The 24,348-nt window shown below is 35.7% G+C and overlaps 1 protein-coding gene across 1 annotated transcript in view; it reads right to left on the bottom strand.

Annotated features, from left to right (window-relative positions):
* Positions 1-24,348, bottom strand: part of LOC105472026 (ankyrin repeat domain-containing protein 36A-like) — a 203,055-nt gene that overhangs the window by 101,597 nt on the left and 77,110 nt on the right. The window contains exons 34-51 of the mRNA XM_071077048.1: positions 22,784-22,812; positions 22,617-22,689; positions 20,907-20,935; positions 20,740-20,812; positions 19,035-19,063; positions 18,868-18,940; positions 17,152-17,180; positions 16,989-17,061; positions 15,275-15,303; positions 15,108-15,180; positions 13,405-13,433; positions 5,748-5,820; positions 4,034-4,062; positions 3,867-3,939; positions 2,166-2,194; positions 2,003-2,075; positions 288-316; positions 121-193 (exon numbers count right to left, since the gene is read on the bottom strand). Coding sequence (XP_070933149.1) covers positions 121-193; positions 288-316; positions 2,003-2,075; positions 2,166-2,194; positions 3,867-3,939; positions 4,034-4,062; positions 5,748-5,820; positions 13,405-13,433; positions 15,108-15,180; positions 15,275-15,303; positions 16,989-17,061; positions 17,152-17,180; positions 18,868-18,940; positions 19,035-19,063; positions 20,740-20,812; positions 20,907-20,935; positions 22,617-22,689; positions 22,784-22,812 — 918 coding nt within the window. The remainder of the gene's footprint in view (positions 1-120; positions 194-287; positions 317-2,002; positions 2,076-2,165; positions 2,195-3,866; positions 3,940-4,033; positions 4,063-5,747; positions 5,821-13,404; positions 13,434-15,107; positions 15,181-15,274; positions 15,304-16,988; positions 17,062-17,151; positions 17,181-18,867; positions 18,941-19,034; positions 19,064-20,739; positions 20,813-20,906; positions 20,936-22,616; positions 22,690-22,783; positions 22,813-24,348) is intronic.

Consider the following 24,348-nt stretch of genomic DNA (forward strand, 5'->3'; position numbering starts at 1 on the left):
TCTCAGGCCTGCTGAATCAGAATGTGCAGCTTTGACGAGCACCCCGCTGATTTATTTGGGGAAAAGAAGTTCTTTTCTATCTTGATTGAACATGACATTAAATATGTTGTACAATATTACCTGTCCCAGATTGTCGTTCATCCTTTATTTCTGTGACTATATTCGAAACAGAATCTTTCTTGTCACTTGTAGCCTGAATGGAATTTGAAACAAAATAATCCATAAATAAAGTAAGCTTCATAGAATATACACTTACTACTACAAAATATAAATGAAAATTTAATTACCTTCAAGGGTGGTTGTTTCTGAGAAGACACTGAAAAGAAAAATGGATACACAATCACTCATATCTGAATATGATAAATTTATCAATACATTCATGCACTGTTAGCAACAAACTGTATCCTCCTGCCAGCATTAGTGTAGGCTTTCGTATTTTCTACTTTGTGTATGGGGACTGGAACATGACAGAAATACACTGAAAAAAGGGAATACAGGCTTCATGAAACGTACACTTAGAATTTCAAACATGGTATGATTTGTCATATGTCAAAAACTAAAATAAAACCGTGTCAGTATCAATGTGGATATGCCAAATGATGAGGACAAACGTGACCTAAAATCAGTGGAGCAACTCATACACCTGAGAATCAATGTCAAAGCAGGTGGTACATGATTCCGCACGTCTTTCATACAAGAAATCAGAAAGATTTACACCATTGTAGTACAACATTCATCATGATCTTTAACTTGCCCAATAACTGGGAAGGTACATAATTACAACAACACTTTGGTTGAATGTACACTTCACGTCTCTTCAGTGGAAGTGTCCTAAATTGATCAGCTTGGATATATGTTTGCTGAAACCTAGTAGATAATTTTCATTATTACTCACTCCCGTGTGGTGTAATAATTTGCCTAAGTTTCTTGTATCTGCTAGTTTAGCTAGTTCCAAAAGCTTCTTCATCCACTCATGGCAACAAAGGATAATATATTAGCCTTAATAGAAATATCATCAATTATCATTTTTGACATGCTTCTACAAAGTTAAAATGGCTATAAGCATTAGATATTAATAAGGTTTACATTCAGAAATCACTCCAATATTCATTGAAAATGATAATTTTAGGAGTTAATTTGAATTCATCATAATTTTTGTTTCTAAAATATTATTGTTGGGAGTATCACGCTATTCTCTAAAGAAGTTTCATTAAATAGCTATTTTATCTAAGAGTTAGCTCCCTGAACAGCGAAGCCAATGTATGCATATTCAAGTTGATCTCATTTCTACGACTAAAATCAACAAAACATGTATCTCCGATGCCTAATAGTACCAAAGAGGAGTAACAAGTCAATGTGGTTTATCCCAATTCTAGCATTATTTCCTGCTTCCAGTAGCTCCTGCAGCAGCCAAAATCAAATCTTCTTTTATGCAAATATTCCAAATGCATCTGAAGTAAGTTTACTCAGGTTTCCTCAGCAGTAACTCCAAAATTACATCAATAACTTCTTCCTTTCCCTCCTTCCTGCCTCACAACCCCTCATCCTTGAGGAAAATAATTGCTACATCAGTGGTCTGGTTAGTTCTCATTCTACAGTGTTTATGGGGTATTTGGATGACTTTTCCCTCTGTTTATAGCAATACGATCTGATGCCTATAATATCTATTACTTCATCTCTTTCTCCTTCCCCTCTTGATGGAAAACATGCTGTAGAATTAAAGCAAAATGATGCTGTCCCCTGAGCCTGGTATGAGTTCAACTGCTCTCCAATGGTTCTTCTTCACAATTTCCAAGTAGAGACATCTATAATCTTAGCACTCAGATCATGGCCGAAGACCAGCAGCATCGGGGTCATCTGATAACTTATTATAAATGAAGAATCTCAGGCATGCTGAATCAGAACGTGAAGCTTCGACGAACCCCCGGATGATTTATTTGGGGAAGGGAAATTCTCTTCTGTCTTTATAGAACATCACATTGAATGTGTTTTGCAAAATTACCTGTCCCAGATATTTGTGCATCCTTTATTTCTGTGGCTATATTTGAAACAGAATCTTCCTTGTCACTTGTAGCCTGAATGGAATTTGAAACAAAATAATCAATAAAGTATATCTCATAGACTATCCAGTTACTAGTTCAAAATATAAATGAGAGTTTAATTACCTTCAAGGCTGGTTGTCTCTGACAAGACACTGAAAAGCAAAAGAGACACAAAATCACTCACAAGTACATATGATAACGTTATTCATATATTCATGAAGTGTTAGCATCAAGCTGTATCCTCCTGCCTGTATTAGTCTAGGACTTATGTTTCCTACTTTGTGTCTGGGGGCTGGAACACGATAGAAATACACTGAAGAAATGGAATACAGGCTTCACAAATACACCCTTCCAATTTCAAACATGGTTTGATTTCTCATATGTCTAACTAAAATAAAATCGTGTCAACATCAGTGCCGATATGTCGAGTGATGAGGACAAATGTGATCTAAGATCACAGCAGCAATTCATACACCTGAGAATCAATGTCAAAGCAGGTGGTACATGATCCCGCATGTCTTTCATGCAAGAAATCAGAACGATTTACACCATTATACTACAAACATTCATCATGCTCTTTAACTTGCCCGATAACTGAGAACTTACACAATTACAATGACACTTCAGTTTAATGTACACTTCACGTCCCTTAAGTGGAAGTGTCCTAAATTGATCAGCTGGGACATGTGCTTCCGGAATCCGAGTAAATAATATTCATTACTTCTCACACCCATGTGGTGTAATAATTTGCCAGTTTCTTGTATTTTCCAGTTTAGCCTTCCACACATTTCTTCATCCACTCATGGCAACAAAGTATAAAATATACACCTCAATAAAAAGCATCATAAATTTTTACTTTTGACATACTTCTACCAAATAAAACTGCTACAAGCACTGGATATTAATAAGTTGTTCCACTCAGAAATAACTTCAATATTCATTGAAAATGACCATTTTAAGAGTCGGTTGAAGAATTCAACATACTTTTGTTTCTAAAATAGTCTTGTTAGGAGTATCTTGCAATTCTCTGAAGAATATTCATCAAATAGCTATTTTATCCAAGACTTCGCTCTTTGATGAAAGAAGCAAATGTATTCACATTCAAGTTTATCCAATTTTTATAACAAAAATCAACAAAACACGTAAGTCTGATACCTAATAGTAACAAAGAGGAGTAACTAGTTATTGCGGTTTATCCCAATTCTAGCATTCTTTCCTGCATCCTGTAGTTCCTGGTGCTGCCTAAATTAAATCTTCCTTATGCAAATATTCCAAATGCATCTGAAGTCAGTTCACTCCGGTTTCCTCAGCAGAAACCCCAAAATTATATAAATATCTTCTTCTTTTCCCTCCTTCTTCTCTCACAATCCCTTTTCCTTGAGGAAAATCACGGATACATCAGTTGTCTCATTAGTTCTCGTTCTACAGTGTCTAGGGGTTATTACGATCACTTTTCCATCTGTTTTTAGCAGTAAGATATGACGACTGTAAAATCTAAACTTCATCCTTTTCTCCTTCCACCTTGGGGAAAACATGCTGTAGAATTGAAACAAAATTATGCTGTCCCCTGAGCCCTTATGTCCTGGGCTGCTCTCCAATGTTTCTTCTTCCCCATTTCAGTGTAAGGAAGTCTATAATCTTACTGCGAAGATCATGTCCAAGACCAGCACCAACAGCATCACCCGAGAACTTATTACAAATGAATCTCAGGCCTGCTGAATCAGAATGTGCAGCTTTGACGAGCACCCCGCTGATTTATTTGGGGAAAAGAAGTTCTTTTCTATCTTGATTGAACATGACATTAAATATGTTGTGCAATATTACCTGTCCCAGATTGTCGTTCATCCTTTATTTCTGTGACTATATTCGAAACAGAATCTTTCTTGTCACTTGTAGCCTGAATGGAATTTGAAACAAAATAATCCATAAATAAAGTAAGCGTCATAGAATATACACTTACTACTACAAAATATAAATGAAAATTTAATTACCTTCAAGGGTGGTTGTTTCTGAGAAGACACTGAAAAGAAAAATGGATACATAATCACTCATATCTGAATATGATAAATTTATCAATACATTCATGCACTGTTAGTAACAAACTGTATCCTCCTGCCAGTATTAGTGTAGGCTTTCGTATTTTCTACTTTGTGTACGGGGACTGGAACGTGACAGAAATACACTGAAAAAAGGGAATACAGGCTTCATGAAAAGTACACTTAGAATTTCAAACATGGTATGATTTGTCATATGTCAAAAACTAAAATAAAACCGTGTCAGTATCAATGTGGATATGCCAAATGATGAGGACAAACGTGACCTAAAATCAGTGGAGCAATTCATACACCTGAGAATCAATATCAAAGCAGGTGGTACATGATTCCGCACGTCTTTCATACAAGAAATCAGAAAGATTTACACCATTGTAGTACAACATTCATCATGATCTTTAACTTGCCCAATAACTGGGAAGGTACGTAACTACGACGACACTTTGGTTGAATGTACACTTCACGTCTCTTCAGTGGAAGTGTCCTAAATTGATCAGCTTGGATATATGTTTGCTGAAACCTAGTAGATAATTTTCATTATTACTCACTCCCGTGTGGTGTAATAATTTGCCTAAGTTTCTTGTATCTGCTAGTTTAGCTAGTTCCAAAAGCTTCTTCATCCATTCATGGCAACAAAGGATAATATATTAGCCTTAATAGAAATATCATCAATTATCATTTTTGACATGCTTCTACAAAGTAAAATGGCTACAAGCATTAGATATTAATAAGATTTACATTCAGAAATCACTCCAATATTCATTGAAAATGATAATTTTAGGAGTTAATTTGAATTCATCATAATTTTTGTTTCTAAAATATTATTGTTGGGAGTATCACGCTATTCTCTAAAGAAGTTTCATTAAATAGCTATTTTATCTAAGAGTTAGCTCCCTGAACAGCGAAGCCAACGTATGCATATTCAAGTTGATCTCATTTCTACGACTAAAATCAACAAAACATGTATCTCCGATGCCTAATAGTACCAAAGAGGAGTAACAAGTCAATGTGGTTTATCCCAATTCTAGCATTATTTCCTGCTTCCAGTAGCTCCTGCAGCAGCCAAAATCAAATCTTCTTTTATGCAAATATTCCAAATGCATCTGAGGTAAGTTTACTCAGGTTTCCTCAGCAGAAACTCCAAAATTACATCAGTAACTTCTTCCTTTCCCTCCTTCCTGCCTCACAACCCCTCATCCTTGAGGAAAACAATTGCTACATCAGTGGTCTGGTTAGTTCTCATTCTACAGTGTTTATGGGGTATTTGGATCACTTTTCCCTCTGTTTATAGCAATACGATCTGATGCCTATAATATCTATTACTTCATCTCTTTCTCCTTCCCCTCTTGATGGAAAACATGCTGTAGAATTAAAGCAAAATGATGCTGTCCCCTGAGCCTGGTATGAGTTCAACTGCTCTCCAAGGGTTCTTCTTCACAATTTCCAAGTAGAGACATCTATAATCTTAGCACTCAGATCATGGCCGAAGACCAGCAGCATCGGAGTCATCTGATAACTTATTATAAATGAAGAATCTCAGGCATGCTGAATCAGAACGTGAAGCTTCGACGAACCCCCGGATGATTTATTTGGGGAAGGGAAATTCTCTTCTGTCTTTATAGAACATCACATTGAATGTGTTTTGCAAAATTACCTGTCCCAGATATTTGTGCATCCTTTATTTCTGTGGCTATATTTGAAACAGAATCTTCCTTGTCACTTGTAGCCTGAATGGAATTTGAAACAAAATAATCAATAAAGTATATCTCATAGACTATCCAGTTACTAGTTCAAAATATAAATGAGAGTTTAATTACCTTCAAGGCTAGTTGTCTCTGACAAGACACTGAAAAGCAAAACGGACACAAAATCACTCACAAGTACACATGATAATGTTATTCATATATTCATGAAGTGTTAGCATCAAGCTGTATCCTCCTGCCTGTATTAGTCTAGGACTTATGTTTCCTACTTTGTGTCTGGGGGCTGGAACACAATAGAAATACACTGAAGAAAAGGAATACAGGCTTCACAAATATACCCTTCCAATTTCAAACATGGTTTGATTTCTCATATGTCTAAAACTAAAAATCGTGTCAACATCAGTGCCGATATGTCGAGTGATGAGGACAAATGTGATTGACCTAAGATCACAGCAGCAATTCATACACCTGAGAATCAATGTCAAAGCAGGTGGTACATGATCCCGCATGTCTTTCATGCAAGAAATCAGAACGATTTACACCATTATACTACAAACATTCATCATGCTCTTTAACTTGCCCGATAACTGAGAACTTACACAATTACAATGACACTTCAGTTTAATGTACACTTCACGTCCCTTAAGTGGAAGTGTCCTAAATTGATCAGCTTGGACATGTGCTTCCGGAATCCGAGTAAATAATATTCATTACTTCTCACACCCATGTGGTGTAATAATTTGCCAGTTTCTTGTATTTTCCAGTTTAGCCTTCCACACATTTCTTCATCCACTCATGGCAACAAAGTATAAAATATACACCTCAATAAAAAGCATCATAAATTGTTACTTTTGACATACTTCTACCAAATAAAACTGCTACAAGCATTGGATATTAATAAGCTGTTCCACTCAGAAATAACTTCAATATTCATTGAAAATGACCATTTTAAGAGTCGGTTGAAGAATTCAACATACTTTTGTTTCTAAAATAGTCTTGTTAGGAGTATCATGCTATTCTCTGAAGAATATTCATCAAATAGCTATTTTATCCAAGACTTCGCTCTTTGATGAAAGAAGCAAATGTATTCACATTCAAGTTTATCCAATTTTTATAACAAAAATCAACAAAACACGTAAGTCTGATACCTAATAGTAACAAAGAGGAGTAACTAGTCATTGCGGTTTATCCCAATTCTAGCATTCTTTCCTGCATCCTGTAGTTCCTGGTGCTGCCTAAATTAAATCTTCCTTATGCAAATATTCCAAATGCATCTGAAGTCAGTTCACTCCGGTTTCCTCAGCAGAAACCCCAAAATTATATAAATATCTTCTTCTTCTCCCTCCTTCTTCTCTCACAATCCCTTTTCCTTGAGGAAAATCACGGATACATCAGTTGTCTCATTAGTTCTGGTTCGACAGTGTCTAGGGGTTATTACGATCACTTTTCCATCTGTTTTTAGCAGTAAGATATGACGACTGTAAAATCTAAACTTCATCCTTTTCTCCTTCCACCTTGGGGAAAACATGCTGTAGAACTGAAGCAAAATTATGCTGTCCCCTGAGCCCTTATGTCCTGGGCTGCTCTCCAATGTTTCTTCTTCCCCATTTCAGTGTAAGGAAGTCTATAATCTTACTGCGAAGATCATGTCCAAGACCAGCACCAACAGCATCACCCGAGAACTTATTACAAATGAATCTCAGGCCTGCTGAATCAGAATGTGCAGCTTTGACGAGCACCCCGCTGATTTATTTGGGGAAAAGAAGTTCTTTTCTATCTTGATTGAACATGACATTAAATATGTTGTGCAATATTACCTGTCCCAGATTGTTGTTCATCCTTTATTTCTGTGACTATATTCGAAACAGAATCTTTCTTGTCACTTGTAGCCTGAATGGAATTTGAAACAAAATAATCCATAAATAAAGTAAGCTTCATAGAATATACACCTACTACTACAAAATATAAATGAAAATTTAATTACCTTCAAGGGTGGTTGTTTCTGAGAAGACACTGAAAAGAAAAATGGATACATAATCACTCATATCTGAATATGATAAATTTATCAATACATTCATGCACTGTTAGCAACAAACTGTATCCTCCTGCCAGTATTAGTGTAGGCTTTCGTATTTTCTACTTTGTGTACGGGGACTGGAACGTGACAGAAATACACTGAAAAAAGGGAATACAGGCTTCATGAAATGTACACTTAGAATTTCAAACATGGTATGATTTGTCATATGTCAAAAACTAAAATAAAACCGTGTCAGTATCAATGTGGATATGCCAAATGACGAGGACAAACGTGACCTAAAATCAGTGGAGCAACTCATACACCTGAGAATCAATGTCAAAGCAGGTGGTACATGATTCCGCACGTCTTTCATACAAGAAATCAGAAAGATTTACACCATTGTAGTACAACATTCATCATGATCTTTAACTTGCCCAATAACTGGGAAGGTACGTAACTACGACGACACTTTGGTTGAATGTACACTTCACGTCTCTTCAGTGGAAGTGTCCTAAATTGATCAGCTTGGATATATGTTTGCTGAAACCTAGTAGATAATTTTCATTATTACTCACTCCCGTGTGGTGTAATAATTTGCCTAAGTTTCTTGTATCTGCTAGTTTAGCTAGTTCCAAAAGCTTCTTCATCCACTCATGGCAACAAAGGATAATATATTAGCCTTAATAGGAATATCATCAATTATCATTTTTGACATGCTTCTACAAAGTAAAATGGCTACAAGCATTAGATATTAATAAGGTTTACATTCAGAAATCACTCCAATATTCATTGAAAATGATAATTTTAGGAGTTAATTTGAATTCATCATAATTTTTGTTTCTAAAATACTATTGTTGGGAGTATCACGTTATTCTCTAAAGAAGTTTTATTAAATAGCTATTTTATCCAAGAGTTAGCTCCCTGAACAGCGAAGCCAATGTATGCATATTCAAGTTGATCTCATTTCTACGACTAAAATCAACAAAACATGTATCTCCGATGCCTAATAGTACCAAAGAGGAGTAACAAGTCAATGTGGTTTATCCCAATTCTAGCATTATTTCCTGCTTCCAATAGCTCCTGCAGCAGCCAAAATCAAATCTTCTTTTATGCAAATATTCCAAATGCATCTGAGGTAAGTTTACTCAGGTTTCCTCAGCAGAAACTCCAAAATTACATCAATAACTTCTTCCTTTCCCTCCTTCCTGCCTCACAACCCCTCATCCTTGAGGAAAATAATTGCTACATCAGTGGTCTGGTTAGTTCTCATTCTACAGTGTTTATGGGGTATTTGGATGACTTTTCCCTCTGTTTATAGCAATACGATCTGATGCCTATAATATCTATTACTTCATCTCTTTCTCCTTCCCCTCTTGATGGAAAACATGCTGTAGAATTAAAGCAAAATGATGCTGTCCCCTGAGCCTGGTATGAGTTCAACTGCTCTCCAATGGTTCTTCTTCACAATTTCCAAGTAGAGACATCTATAATCTTAGCACTCAGATCATGGCCGAAGACCAGCAGCATCGGGGTCATCTGATAACTTATTATAAATGAAGAATCTCAGGCATGCTGAATCAGAACGTGAAGCTTCGACGAACCCCCGGATGATATATTTGGGGAAGGGAAATTCTCCTCTGTCTTTATAGAACATCACATTGAATGTGTTTTGCAAAATTACCTGTCCCAGATATTTGTGCATCCTTTATTTCTGTGGCTATATTTGAAACAGAATCTTCCTTGTCACTTGTATCCTGAATGGAATTTGAAACAAAATAATCAATAAAGTATATCTCATAGACTATCCAGTTACTAGTTCAAAACATAAATGAGAGTTTAATTACCTTCAAGGCTAGTTGTTTCTGAGAAGACACTGAAAAGCAAAACGGACACAAAATCACTCACAAGTACACATGATAATGTTATTCATATATTCATGAAGTGTTAGCATCAAGCTGTATCCTCCTGCCTGTATTAGTCTAGGACTTATGTTTCCTACTTTGTGTCTGGGGGCTGGAACACAATAGAAATACACTGAAGAAAAGGAATACAGGCTTCACAAATATACCCTTCCAATTTCAAACATGGTTTGATTTCTCATATGTCTAAAACTAAAAATCGTGTCAACATCAGTGCCGATATGTCGAGTGATGAGGACAAATGTGATTGACCTAAGATCACAGCAGCAATTCATACACCTGAGAATCAATGTCAAAGCAGGTGGTACATGATCCCACATGTCTTTCATGCAAGAAATCAGAACGATTTACACCATTATACTACAAACATTCATCATGCTCTTTAACTTGCCCGATAACTGAGAACTTACACAATTACAATGACACTTCAGTTTAATGTACACTTCACGTCCCTTAAGTGGAAGTGTCCTAAATTGATCAGCTTGGACATGTGCTTCCGGAATCCGAGTAAATAATATTCATTACTTCTCACACCCATGTGGTGTAATAATTTGCCAGTTTCTTGTATTTTCCAGTTTAGCCTTCCACACATTTCTTCATCCACTCATGGCAACAAAGTATAAAATACACACCTCAATAAAAAGCATCATAAATTGTTACTTTTGACATACTTCTACCAAATAAAACTGCTACAAGCATTGGATATTAATAAGCTGTTCCACTCAGAAATAACTTCAATATTCATTGAAAATGACCATTTTAAGAGTCGGTTGAAGAATTCAACATACTTTTGTTTCTAAAATAGTCTTGTTAGGAGTATCATGCTATTCTCTGAAGAATATTCATCAAATAGCTATTTTATCCAAGACTTCGCTCTTTGATGAAAGAAGCAAATGTATTCACATTCAAGTTTATCCGATTTTTATAACAAAAATCAACAAAACACGTAAGTCTGATACCTAATAGTAACAAAGAGGAGTAACTAGTCATTGCGGTTTATCCCAATTCTAGCATTCTTTCCTGCATCCTGTAGTTCCTGGTGCTGCCTAAATTAAATCTTCCTTATGCAAATATTCCAAATGCATCTGAAGTCAGTTCACTCCGGTTTCCTCAGCAGAAACCCCAAAATTATATAAATATCTTCTTCTTTTCCCTCTTTCTTCTCTCACAATCCCTTTTCCTTGAGGAAAATCACGGATACATCAGTTGTCTCATTAGTTCTCGTTCTACAGTGTCTAGGGGTTATTACGATCACTTTTCCATCTGTTTTTAGCAGTAAGATATGACGACTGTAAAATCTAAACTTCATCCTTTTCTCCTTCCACCTTGGGGAAAACATGCTGTAGAACTGAAGCAAAATTATGCTGTCCCCTGAGCCCTTATGTCCTGGGCTGCTCTCCAATGTTTCTTCTTCCCCATTTCAGTGTAAGGAAGTCTATAATCTTACTGCAAAGATCAAGTCCAAGACCAGCACCAACAGCATCACCCGAGAACTTATTACAAATGAATCTCAGGCCTGCTGAATCAGAATGTGCAGCTTTGACGAGCACCCCGCTGATTTATTTGGGGAAAAGAAGTTCTTTTCTATCTTGATTGAACATGACATTAAATATGTTGTGCAATATTACCTGTCCCAGATTGTTGTTCATCCTTTATTTCTGTGACTATATTCGAAACAGAATCTTTCTTGTCACTTGTAGCCTGAATGGAATTTGAAACAAAATAATCCATAAATAAAGTAAGCTTCATAGAATATACACCTACTACTACAAAATATAAATGAAAATTTAATTACCTTCAAGGGTGGTTGTTTCTGAGAAGACACTGAAAAGAAAAATGGATACATAATCACTCATATCTGAATATGATAAATTTATCAATACATTCATGCACTGTTAGCAACAAACTGTATCCTCCTGCCAGTATTAGTGTAGGCTTTCGTATTTTCTACTTTGTGTACGGGGACTGGAACGTGACAGAAATACACTGAAAAAAGGGAATACAGGCTTCATGAAATGTACACTTAGAATTTCAAACATGGTATGATTTGTCATATGTCAAAAACTAAAATAAAACCGTGTCAGTATCAATGTGGATATGCCAAATGACGAGGACAAACGTGACCTAAAATCAGTGGAGCAACTCATACACCTGAGAATCAATGTCAAAGCAGGGGGTACATGATTCCGCACGTCTTTCATACAAGAAATCAGAAAGATTTACACCATTGTAGTACAACATTCATCATGATCTTTAACTTGCCCAATAACTGGGAAGGTACGTAACTACGACGACACTTTGGTTGAATGTACACTTCACGTCTCTTCAGTGGAAGTGTCCTAAATTGATCAGCTTGGATATATGTTTGCTGAAACCTAGTAGATAATTTTCATTATTACTCACTCCCGTGTGGTGTAATAATTTGCCTAAGTTTCTTGTATCTGCTAGTTTAGCTAGTTCCAAAAGCTTCTTCATCCACTCATGGCAACAAAGGATAATATATTAGCCTTAATAGGAATATCATCAATTATCATTTTTGACATGCTTCTACAAAGTAAAATGGCTACAAGCATTAGATATTAATAAGGTTTACATTCAGAAATCACTCCAATATTCATTGAAAATGATAATTTTAGGAGTTAATTTGAATTCATCATAATTTTTGTTTCTAAAATATTATTGTTGGGAGTATCACGCTATTCTCTAAAGAAGTTTCATTAAATAGCTATTTTATCTAAGAGTTAGCTCCCTGAACAGCGAAGCCAATGTATGCATATTCAAGTTGATCTCATTTCTACGACTAAAATCAACAAAACATGTATCTCCGATGCCTAATAGTACCAAAGAGGAGTAACAAGTCAATGTGGTTTATCCCAATTCTAGCATTATTTCCTGCTTCCAGTAGCTCCTGCAGCAGCCAAAATCAAATCTTCTTTTATGCAAATATTCCAAATGCATCTGAGGTAAGTTTACTCAGGTTTCCTCAGCAGAAACTCCAAAATTACATCAATAACTTCTTCCTTTCTCTCCTTCCTGCCTCACAACCCCTCATCCTTGAGGAAAATAATTGCTACATCAGTGGTCTGGTTAGTTCTCATTCTACAGTGTTTATGGGGTATTTGGATGACTTTTCCCTCTGTTTATAGCAATACGATCTGATGCCTATAATATCTATTACTTCATCTCTTTCTCCTTCCCCTCTTGATGGAAAACATGCTGTAGAATTAAAGCAAAATGATGCTGTCCCCTGAGCCTGGTATGAGTTCAACTGCTCTCCAATGGTTCTTCTTCACAATTTCCAAGTAGAGACATCTATAATCTTAGCACTCAGATCATGGCCGAAGACCAGCAGCATCGGGGTCATCTGATAACTTATTATAAATGAAGAATCTCAGGCATGCTGAATCAGAACGTGAAGCTTCGACGAACCCCCGGATGATTTATTTGGGGAAGGGAAATTCTCCTCTGTCTTTATAGAACATCACATTGAATGTGTTTTGCAAAATTACCTGTCCCAGATATTTGTGCATCCTTTATTTCTGTGGCTATATTTGAAACAGAATCTTCCTTGTCACTTGTATCCTGAATGGAATTTGAAACAAAATAATCAATAAAGTATATCTCATAGACTATCCAGTTACTAGTTCAAAACATAAATGAGAGTTTAATTACCTTCAAGGCTGGTTGTTTCTGACAAGACACTGAAAAGCAAAACGGACACAAAATCACTCACAAGTACACATGATAATGTTATTCATATATTCATGAAGTGTTAGCATCAAGCTGTATCCTCCTGCCTGTATTAGTCTAGGACTTATGTTTCCTACTTTGTGTCTGGGGGCTGGAACACAATAGAAATACACTGAAGAAAAGGAATACAGGCTTCACAAGTATACCCTTCCAATTTCAAACATGGTTTGATTTCTCATATGTCTAAAACTAAAAATCGTGTCAACATCAGTGCCGATATGTCGAGTGATGAGGACAAATGTGATTGACCTAAGATCACAGCAGCAATTCATACACCTGAGAATCAATGTCAAAGCAGGTGGTACATGATCCCACATGTCTTTCATGCAAGAAATCAGAACGATTTACACCATTATACTACAAACATTCATCATGCTCTTTAACTTGCCCGATAACTGAGAACTTACACAATTACAATGACACTTCAGTTTAATGTACACTTCACGTCCCTTAAGTGGAAGTGTCCTAAATTGATCAGCTGGGACATGTGTTTCCGGAATCCGAGTAAATAATATTCATTACTTCTCACACCCATGTGGTGTAATAATTTGCCAGTTTCTTGTATTTTCCAGTTTAGCCTTCCACACATTTCTTCATCCACTCATGGCAACAAAGTATAAAATACACACCTCAATAAAAAGCATCATAAATTGTTACTTTTGACATACTTCTACCAAATAAAACTGCTACAAGCATTGGATATTAATAAGCTGTTCCACTCAGAAATAACTTCAATATTCATTGAAAATGACCATTTTAAGAGTCGGTTGAAGAATTCAACATACTTTTGTTTCTAAAATAGTCTTGTTAGGAGTATCATGCTATTCTCTGAAGAATATTCATCAAATAGCTATTTTATCCAAGACTTCGCTCTTTGATGAAAGAAGCAAATGTATTCACATTCAAGTTTATCCAATTTTTATAACAAAAATCAACAAAACACGTAAGTCTGATACCTAATAGTAACAAAGAGGAGTAACTAGTCATTGCGGTTTATCCCAATTCTAGCATTCTTTCCTGCATCCTGTAGTTCCTGGTGCTGCCTAAATTAAATCTTCCTTATGCAAATATTCCAAATGCATCTGAAGTCAGTTCACTCCGGTTTCCTCAGCAGAAACCCCAAAATTATATAAATATCTTCTTCTTTTCCCTCTTTCTTCTCTCACAATCCCTTTTCCTTGAGGAAAATCACGGATACATCAGTTGTCTCATTAGTTCTCGTTCTACAGTGTCTAGGGGTTATTACGATCACTTTTCCATCTGTTTTTAGCAGTAAGATATGACGACTGTAAAATCTAAACTTCATCCTTTTCTCCTTCCACCTTGGGGAAAACATGCTGTAGAACTGAAGCAAAATTATGCTGTCCCCTGAGCCCTTATGTCCTGGGCTGCTCTCCAATGTTTCTTCTTCCTCATTTCAGTGTAAGGAAGTCTATAATCTTACTGCAAAGATCATGTCCAAGACCAGCACCAACAGCATCACCCGAGAACTTATTACAAATGAATCTCAGGCCTGCTGAATCAGAATGTGCAGCTTTGACGAGCACCCCGCTGATTTATTTGGGGAAAAGAAGTTCTTTTCTATCTTGATTGAACATGACATTAAATATGTTGTGCAATATTACCTGTCCCAGATTGTTGTTCATCCTTTATTTCTGTGACTATATTCGAAACAGAATCTTTCTTGTCACTTGTAGCCTGAATGGAATTTGAAACAAAATAATCCATAAATAAAGTAAGCTTCATAGAATATACACCTACTACTACAAAATATAAATGAAAATTTAATTACCTTCAAGGGTGGTTGTTTCTGAGAAGACACTGAAAAGAAAAATGGATACATAATCACTCATATCTGAATATGATAAATTTATCAATACATTCATGCACTGTTAGCAACAAACTGTATCCTCCTGCCAGTATTAGTGTAGGCTTTCGTATTTTCTACTTTGTGTACGGGGACTGGAACGTGACAGAAATACACTGAAAAAAGGGAATACAGGCTTCATGAAATGTACACTTAGAATTTCAAACATGGTATGATTTGTCATATGTCAAAAACTAAAATAAAACCGTGTCAGTATCAATGTGGATATGCCAAATGACGAGGACAAACGTGACCTAAAATCAGTGGAGCAACTCATACACCTGAGAATCAATGTCAAAGCAGGGGGTACATGATTCCGCACGTCTTTCATACAAGAAATCAGAAAGATTTACACCCTTGTAGTACAACATTCATCATGATCTTTAACTTGCCCAATAACTGGGAAGGTACGTAACTACGACGACACTTTGGTTGAATGTACACTTCACGTCTCTTCAGTGGAAGTGTCCTAAATTGATCAGCTTGGATATATGTTTGCTGAAACCTAGTAGATAATTTTCATTATTACTCACTCCCGTGTGGTGTAATAATTTGCCTAAGTTTCTTGTATCTGCTAGTTTAGCTAGTTCCAAAAGCTTCTTCATCCACTCATGGCAACAAAGGATAATATATTAGCCTTAATAGGAATATCATCAATTATCATTTTTGACATGCTTCTACAAAGTAAAATGGCTACAAGCATTAGATATTAATAAGGTTTACATTCAGAAATCACTCCAATATTCATTGAAAATGATAATTTTAGGAGTTAATTTGAATTCATCATAATTTTTGTTTCTAAAATATTATTGTTGGGAGTATCACGCTATTCTCTAAAGAAGTTTCATTAAATAGCTATTTTATCTAAGAGTTAGCTCCCTGAACAGCGAAGCCAATGTATGCATATTCAAGTTGATCTCATTTCTACGACTAAAATCAACAAAACATGTATCTCCGATGCCTAATAGTACCAAAGAGGAGTAACAAGTCAATGTGGTTTATCCCAATTCTAGCATTATTTCCTGCTTCCAGTAGCTCCTGCAGCAGCCAAAATCAAATCTTCTTTTATGCAAATATTCCAAATGCATCTGAGGTAAGTTTACTCAGGTTTCCTCAGCAGAAACTCCAAAATTACATCAATAACTTCTTCCTTTCTCTCCTTCCTGCCTCACAACCCCTCATCCTTGAGGAAAATAATTGCTACATCAGTGGTCTGGTTAGTTCTCATTCTACAGTGTTTATGGGGTATTTGGATGACTTTTCCCTCTGTTTATAGCAATACGATCTGATGCCTATAATATCTATTACTTCATCTCTTTCTCCTTCCCCTCTTGATGGAAAACATGCTGTAGAATTAAAGCAAAATGATGCTGTCCCCTGAGCCTGGTATGAGTTCAACTGCTCTCCAATGGTTCTTCTTCACAATTTCCAAGTAGAGACATCTATAATCTTAGCACTCAGATCATGGCCGAAGACCAGCAGCATCGGGGTCATCTGATAACTTATTATAAATGAAGAATCTCAGGCATGCTGAATCAGAACGTGAAGCTTCGACGAACCCCCGGATGATTTATTTGGGGAAGGGAAATTCTCCTCTGTCTTTATAGAACATCACATTGAATGTGTTTTGCAAAATTACCTGTCCCAGATATTTGTGCATCCTTTATTTCTGTGGCTATATTTGAAACAGAATCTTCCTTGTCACTTGTATCCTGAATGGAATTTGAAACAAAATAATCAATAAAGTATATCTCATAGACTATCCAGTTACTAGTTCAAAATATAAATGAGAGTTTAATTACCTTCAAGGCTGGTTGTTTCTGACAAGACACTGAAAAGCAAAAGAGACACATAATCACTCACAAGTACATATAATAATGTTATTCATATATTCATGAAGTGTTAGCATCAAGCTGTATCCTCCTGCCTGTATTAGTCTAGGATTTGATGTCTTATACTTTGTATCCCAGGGGGACTGGAACGTGACAGAAATACACTGAAGAAAAGGAATACAGGCTTCACAAAATATACCCTTCCATTTTCAAACATGGTTTGATTTCTCATATGTCTAAAACTAAAATACAACCTTTTCAACATCAGTGCAGATATGTCCAGTGATGAGGATAAATATGATCTAATATCAGAGCAGCAATTCATACACCTGAGAATCAATGTCGAAATAGGAGGTACATGATCCCGCGTGTCTTTCATGCAAGAAATCAGAACGATTTACACCATTATACGACAAAGATTCATCATGCTCTTTAACTTGCCCGATAACTGAGAACTTACACAATTACAATGACACTTCAGTTTAATGTACACTTCATGTCCCTTAAGTGGAAGTGTCCTAAATTGATCAGCTGGGACTTGTGTTTCCGGAATCCGAGTAAATAATATTCATTACTTCTCACACCCATGTGGTGTAATAATTTGCCTAAGTTTCTTGTATTCTCTAGCTTAGCCTTCCGAACATTTCTTCATCCACTCATGGCAGCAAAGTATAACACATACACCTCAATAAAAAGTATCACCAATTATTAATTTTGACATGCTTCTAGTAAATAAAACTCCTACAGCCATTGGATATTAATAAGTGTTTACATTCAGAAATCACTCCAACATTCTTTGAAAATGATCCTTTTAAGAGTCAGTTGATGAATTCAACATTATTTTTGTTTCTAAAATAGTCTTATTAGGAGTATCATACTATTCTCTAAAGAATATTCATTAAATAGTTATTTTATCCAAGACTTTGCTCTTTGATCAAAGAAGCCAATGTATTCATATTCAAGTATCTCTAATTTTTATAACTAAAATCAACAGAACATGTAAGTCTGAGGCCTAATATTAACAAAGAGGAGTAATTAGTCAATGTGGTTTATCCCATTTCTAGCATTCTTTCCTGCATCCGGTAGTTTCTGGTGCTGCCAAAATCAAATCTTCTTTATGCAAATATTCCAAAAACATCTGAAGTGAGTTCACTCAGGTTTCCTCTGCAGAAACCCGAAAATTACATAAATAATTCTTTCTTTTGCCAGCTTCCTGCCTCACAATCTCTCCTCCTTAGGAAAAATAATTGCTACATCAGTTGTCTCGTTAGTTCTCCTTCTATAGTGTCTGTGAGTTATTACGTTCACTTTTCTGTCTGTTTTTAGCAGTACGATGTGACTTATGTAAAATCTATACTTCATCTCTTTCTCCTTCCACCCTTGGTGAAAATATGCTGCAGAATTAAAGCAAAATTATGCTGTCCCCTGAGCCCCTTATGTCTTGACCTGCTCTCCAATGTTTCTTCTTCCCAGTTTCAATGTGAGAAAGTTTATAATCTTACTGCGAAGATCATGTCCAAGACCAGCAGCATCAGCATCACCCGAGAACTTACTACAAATGAAGAATCTCAGGCCTGCTGAATCAGAATGTGCAGCATCAACGAGTCCCTCGCTGATTTATTTGGGGAAGAGAAGTTCTTTTCTGTCTTGACTGAACATGATGTTAAATGTGTTTTGCAAAATTACCTGTCCCAGATTGTTGTTCATCCTTTATTTCTGTGGCTGTATTCGAAACAGAATCTTCCTTGTCACTTGTCGTCTGAATGGAATTTGAAACAAAATAATCAATAAATAAAGTGTGTTTCATAGATTATACATTTACTAGTTCAAAATATAAATGAGATTTTAATCACCTTCAAGGCTTTTTTTTTCTGAGAAGACACTGAAAAGCAAAAGGGATACACAATCACTCATATGTACATATGATAAAGTTATCCATACATAATGCAGTGTTAGCATCAAGCCATATCTTGCTGCCTGTATTAGTATAGGGTTTGATGTTTTCTACTTTGTGTCTAGGGACCAGAACATGATAGAAATACACTGAAAAAAAAATAAGGAACACAGGCTTCACAAAATATACCCTTACAGTTTCAAACATGGTGTGATATGTCATATATCTACAACTAAAATAAAACCGTGTCAATATCAATGTGGATATGCTGAGTGATGAGGATAAATGTGATCTAAAATCAGAGGAGCAACTCATACATCTGAGAAACAATGTCAAAGCAGGTGGTACATGATCCCGCATGTCTTTCATGCAAGAAATCAAAAGGTTTTCCACCATTATACTACAAACATTCATCATGCTCTTTGACTTATCCGATAACTGAGAAGGTACACAATTACAATGACACTTCAGTTGAATGTACACTTCACGTCTCTTCAGTGGAAGTGTGCTACATTGATCAGCTTGGATATATGTTTGGTGAATCCTAGTAGATAACATTCATTATTTATCATACCCATATGGTGTAATAATCCGCCTACATTTCTTGTATTCTCTAGTTTAGCCTTCAGAAAGTTTCTTCATCCACTAATGGCAAGAAGGTATAATATATAAACCCCATCAAAAACTACAAAAAATTATACATATTTATACAAAATGGAATTGCAGCAGGCATTAGATATTAATAAATTTTACATTTGGATATCAGTCCAATGTTCATTGAAAATAACCATTTTAGGATTCAATTAATGCATTCACACATTATTTCTGTCTCTAAAATTAGTCTGCTCTGCAATATCACTTTATTATAAAGAATTTTCACTAAATAGCTATGTTAACAAAAAAGTCAGCACTTTGGAAAAGAGCTAATGTATTCATATTAAATTTTAACTCATTCGAATAACTAATAAAAATATATCTCTGATATCTGATAGTAATAAACAGGAATAATGAGACACTGAGGTTTATCCCAATTCTAGCACTCCTTCCTGATTCCAGTAGACATTGGAGCAGCCAGAAGTCAGATCTTCTCGTATGTAAATATTCCAAATGTATTTGAAGTGAGCTCGCTCAGGTTTCCTCAGCAGAAACCCCAAAATTACCTAACTAACTTCTTCCTTTCCCTCTTTCTTGCCTTGCAATCCCTCTTTCTTGATGAAAATAATTACTACATCAGTGGTCACTTTGCTTCTCATTCTCCAGTGTTTATGGGTTATTATGACAACTTCTTCCCTCTGGTTGTAGCAGAACCATCTGACATCTATAACTTCTATTACTTCTTCTCTTTCTCCTTCTCCTCTCCTTAGAAACATGCTCTGAAATAACAGCAAAATTATGCTATACCCTGATCCTCTTATGTTTTGGACTGTTTTCCAATGGTTCTTCTACATGATTTCAATGTAGGGAAGTCTATAACCTTGTTACTAAGATCATGGCCGAGGAACAGCAGCATCAAAATCACCTGAGAACTTACTAGAAATGCACAATCTCAGGCCTGCTGAATCAGAAAGTGCATTTTCAATGATCCCCCCACTGATTTATTCAGGGGTGGGACGTTCTCTTCTATCTTGAGTGCACATGACATTAAATGTATATTGCCAAATTACCTGTTCCAGATTTCCGACCAGCCATTATTCTTGTGGCAATATTCAAAACAGGAGCTTTCTTTTTAAATATAACCTGAGTGGAATGAGAAGCAAAATATTCAATACATAACATATATTTCATAGACTATACAATTAGTAATTCAAAGTATAAATGAAAGAGTAACTACCTTCCAGGCCGACTGTTTCTGAGGAGACACTGAAAAGTAAAAGAAATATATAATCCATCATATGTAAATATGATAAAGTTATCCATACATTCATGCAGTGTTAGCATCAAGCTGTATCCTCCTGCCTGTACTAGCACAGGATTTGATGTTTTATAGTTTGTGTCTTTGGGACAGGAACATGAGGAAATACACTGAAGAAAATGGAAATACAGGCTTCCAGAAAATACACAGTCACAAATTACAAAGAGATATTATGGGTCATGTGTGTATTACTGAAATAAAGTGTTGACATCAATGTGGATATCCCGAATGATGAAAAGAAATGTGATCTAAAATCAGAGGAGCAACTCATACACCCAGGAATCAATGTCAAAGAAGGTAGTAAATGCTACTGCATGTTTCTCATGCAAAACACCAGAAGGATTTATACCGTTATACTACTAATATTCATCATGATCTTTAACTTGCCTGATAATTGAGTAGGTACACAATGACAATGACACTTCTGTAGAATGTACACTTCACAAGTCCTCAGTGGGTGTCTCAGCTTCATCAGTTTGGATATAAGTTTGGATAATCCTAGTATATAATATTCTTTATTTCTCAAACCCATGTCGTGTAATAATGTGCCTACGCTTGTTGTGTCCTCTAATTTAGCCTACAGAACGGTTCTTCATCCATGCATGGCAACAAAGTATAATACATAAACCTTATCAAAAAGTATAATAAATGATCAAATTTGTCATACTTATGCAAAATAAAGTTGCTACAAGCATTACACATGAATAACCTTTTACATTTGGAAATCACTCCAATATTCATTGAAAATAACAATTTTAAAAGTCAATTAATGAATTCAAAATTATTTTTGTTTCTAAAATAATCTGATTTGAAGTATCACGTTATTCTCTAAAGCATTTTTATTAAATTGCTATTTTATCCAAATGCTACCCCTTGAAAAACAAAGCCAATATATGCATATTCATGTTTATCTCATTTGAATAACTAATATCAACAAAACACATATCTCTGATGCCCAACAGTAACAAAGAGGAGTAATGAGTCACTGTGGCTTATCCCAGTTCTAGTACTCCTTCCTGCTTCCACTGGTTCCCACAGCAGCCAAAATCAAATCTTCTTTTAGGCAAATGTTTGAATATGCATCTGAACTCAGGTTTCCTCAGAAGAAATAACAAAATTACATAAATAACTCCCTCTTTTCCCTCCTTCCTGCCTCACAATCCCTCTTCCTTGAGGAAAGTAATTGCTACCTCAGTGGTCTTGTTAGTTCTCGTTCTACAGCGTTTACAGGTTATTAGCATCATTTTTTTGTCTGTTTTTAGCAATACTAGCAATACAATGTAACCTCTGTAAAATCTATACTTCATCTCTTTCTCCTTCTACCCGTAGTGAAAACATCCTGCAGAATTAAAGCAAAATTATGCTGTCCCCTGAGCCCCTTATGTCTTGACCTGTTCTCCAATGTTTCTTCTTCCCAATTTCAATGTGGGGAAGTCTGTAATCTCACTGCAAAGATCATGTCCAAGACCAGCAGCATCAGCATCACCCAAGAACTTATTACAAATGAAGAATCTCAGGCCTGCTGAATCAGAATGTGCAGCATCAATGAGCCCCTCGCTGATTTATTTGGAGAAGAGAAGTTCTTTTCTATCTTGACTGAACATGACATTATGTGTTTTGCAAAATTACCTGTTCCAGATTGTTGTCCATCCTTTACTTCTGTGGTTATATTCGAAACAGAATCTTCCTTATCACTTGTAGCCTGAATGGAATTTGAAGCAAAATAATCAATAAATAAAGTATGTTTCATAGACTATACATTTACTAGTTCAAAATATAAATGAGATTTTAATCACCTTCAAGGCTGGTTGTTTCTGGGAAGACACTGAAAAGCAAAAGGGATACATAATCACTCATATGTAAATATGATAAATTTATTCATACATTCATGTAGTGTTAGCATCAAGCTGTATCTTCCTGCCTGTATTAGTGTAGGCTTTGATGTTTTCTACTTTGTGTCTGGAGACTGAAACATGATAGAAATACACTGAAAGAAAAGGAATACAGGCCTCACAAAATATACCCTTACAATTTCAAACACGGTATGATTTGTCATATGTCTAAAACTAAAGTAAAACCATGTCAATATCAATGTGGATATGCCGAGTGATGAGGACAAATGTGATCTAAAATCAGAGAAGCAACTCATACACCTGAGAATCAATGTCAAAGCAGGTGGTACACGATCCCTCATGTCTTTCATGCAAGAAATTAGGATTTACACCATTACACCACAAACATTCATCATGCTTTTTAACATTTCCAATAACTGGGAAGATACATGATTACAATGACACTTCAGTTGAATGTACACTTCACGTCTCTTCAGTGGAACTGTCCTAAATTGATCAACTTGGATATATGTTTCCTGAAATCTAGTAGATAATATTCATCATTTCTCACACCCATGTGGTGTAATAATTTGCCTAAGTTTCTTTTATCCACTAGTTGAGCCTTCCAAAAGATTCTTCATCCACTCATGGCAACAAAGGATAATATATTAGCCTCAATAAAAATATCATCAATTATCAATTTTGACATACTTCTACAAAGTAAAACTGAAACAAGCATTAGATATTAGTAAGTTTTACATTCAGAAATCACTCTGATACTCATTGAAAATGATCATTTTAGGAGTTAATTAGAATTCAACATAATTTTTATTTCTAAAATAGTCTTCTTGAGAGTATCACACTATTCTCTAAAGAAGTTTCATTAAATAGCTATTTTATCCAAGAGTTAGCTCCTTGAACAAGGAAGGCAATGTATTCACATTCAAGTTTATCTCATTTTTATAACTAATATCAACAAAACATGTATCTCTGATGCCTAATAGTAACAAAGAGGAGTAAGGAGTCACGGTGGTTTCTCCCAATTCTAGCACTGTTTCCTTCATCCAGTAGTTCGTGGATCAGCCAAAATCCAATCTTCTTCTATGCAAATATTCCAAAAGCATCTGAAGTGAGTTCACTCAGGTTTCCTCAGTAGAAATCCCAAAATTACATAAATACCTTCTTCTTTTCCATCTTTCCTGCCTCACAATCCCTATTCCTTGAGGAAAATAATTGCTACTTCAGTGATCTTGTTAGTTCTCATTCTACACTGTTTATAGGGTATTAGGATCACTTTTCCCTCTATTTATAGCAATACGATCTGATGCCTATAATAATCTGTTACTTCATCTCTTTCACCTTCCCCTCTTGATGGAAACATGCAGTAGAATTAAAGCAAAATTATTCTGTCCCCTGAACCCCTTATGTGTTGAACTGCTCTCCAATGCTTCTTCTTCCCAATTTCAATGTAGGGAAGTCTATAATCTTACTACTCAGATCATGGTCAAGGACCAGCAGCATGAGGGTCA

Source organism: Macaca nemestrina, chromosome 13, assembly GCF_043159975.1.
Source record: "Macaca nemestrina isolate mMacNem1 chromosome 13, mMacNem.hap1, whole genome shotgun sequence".
NCBI classification, from domain to species: Eukaryota; Metazoa; Chordata; class Mammalia; order Primates; family Cercopithecidae; genus Macaca; species Macaca nemestrina.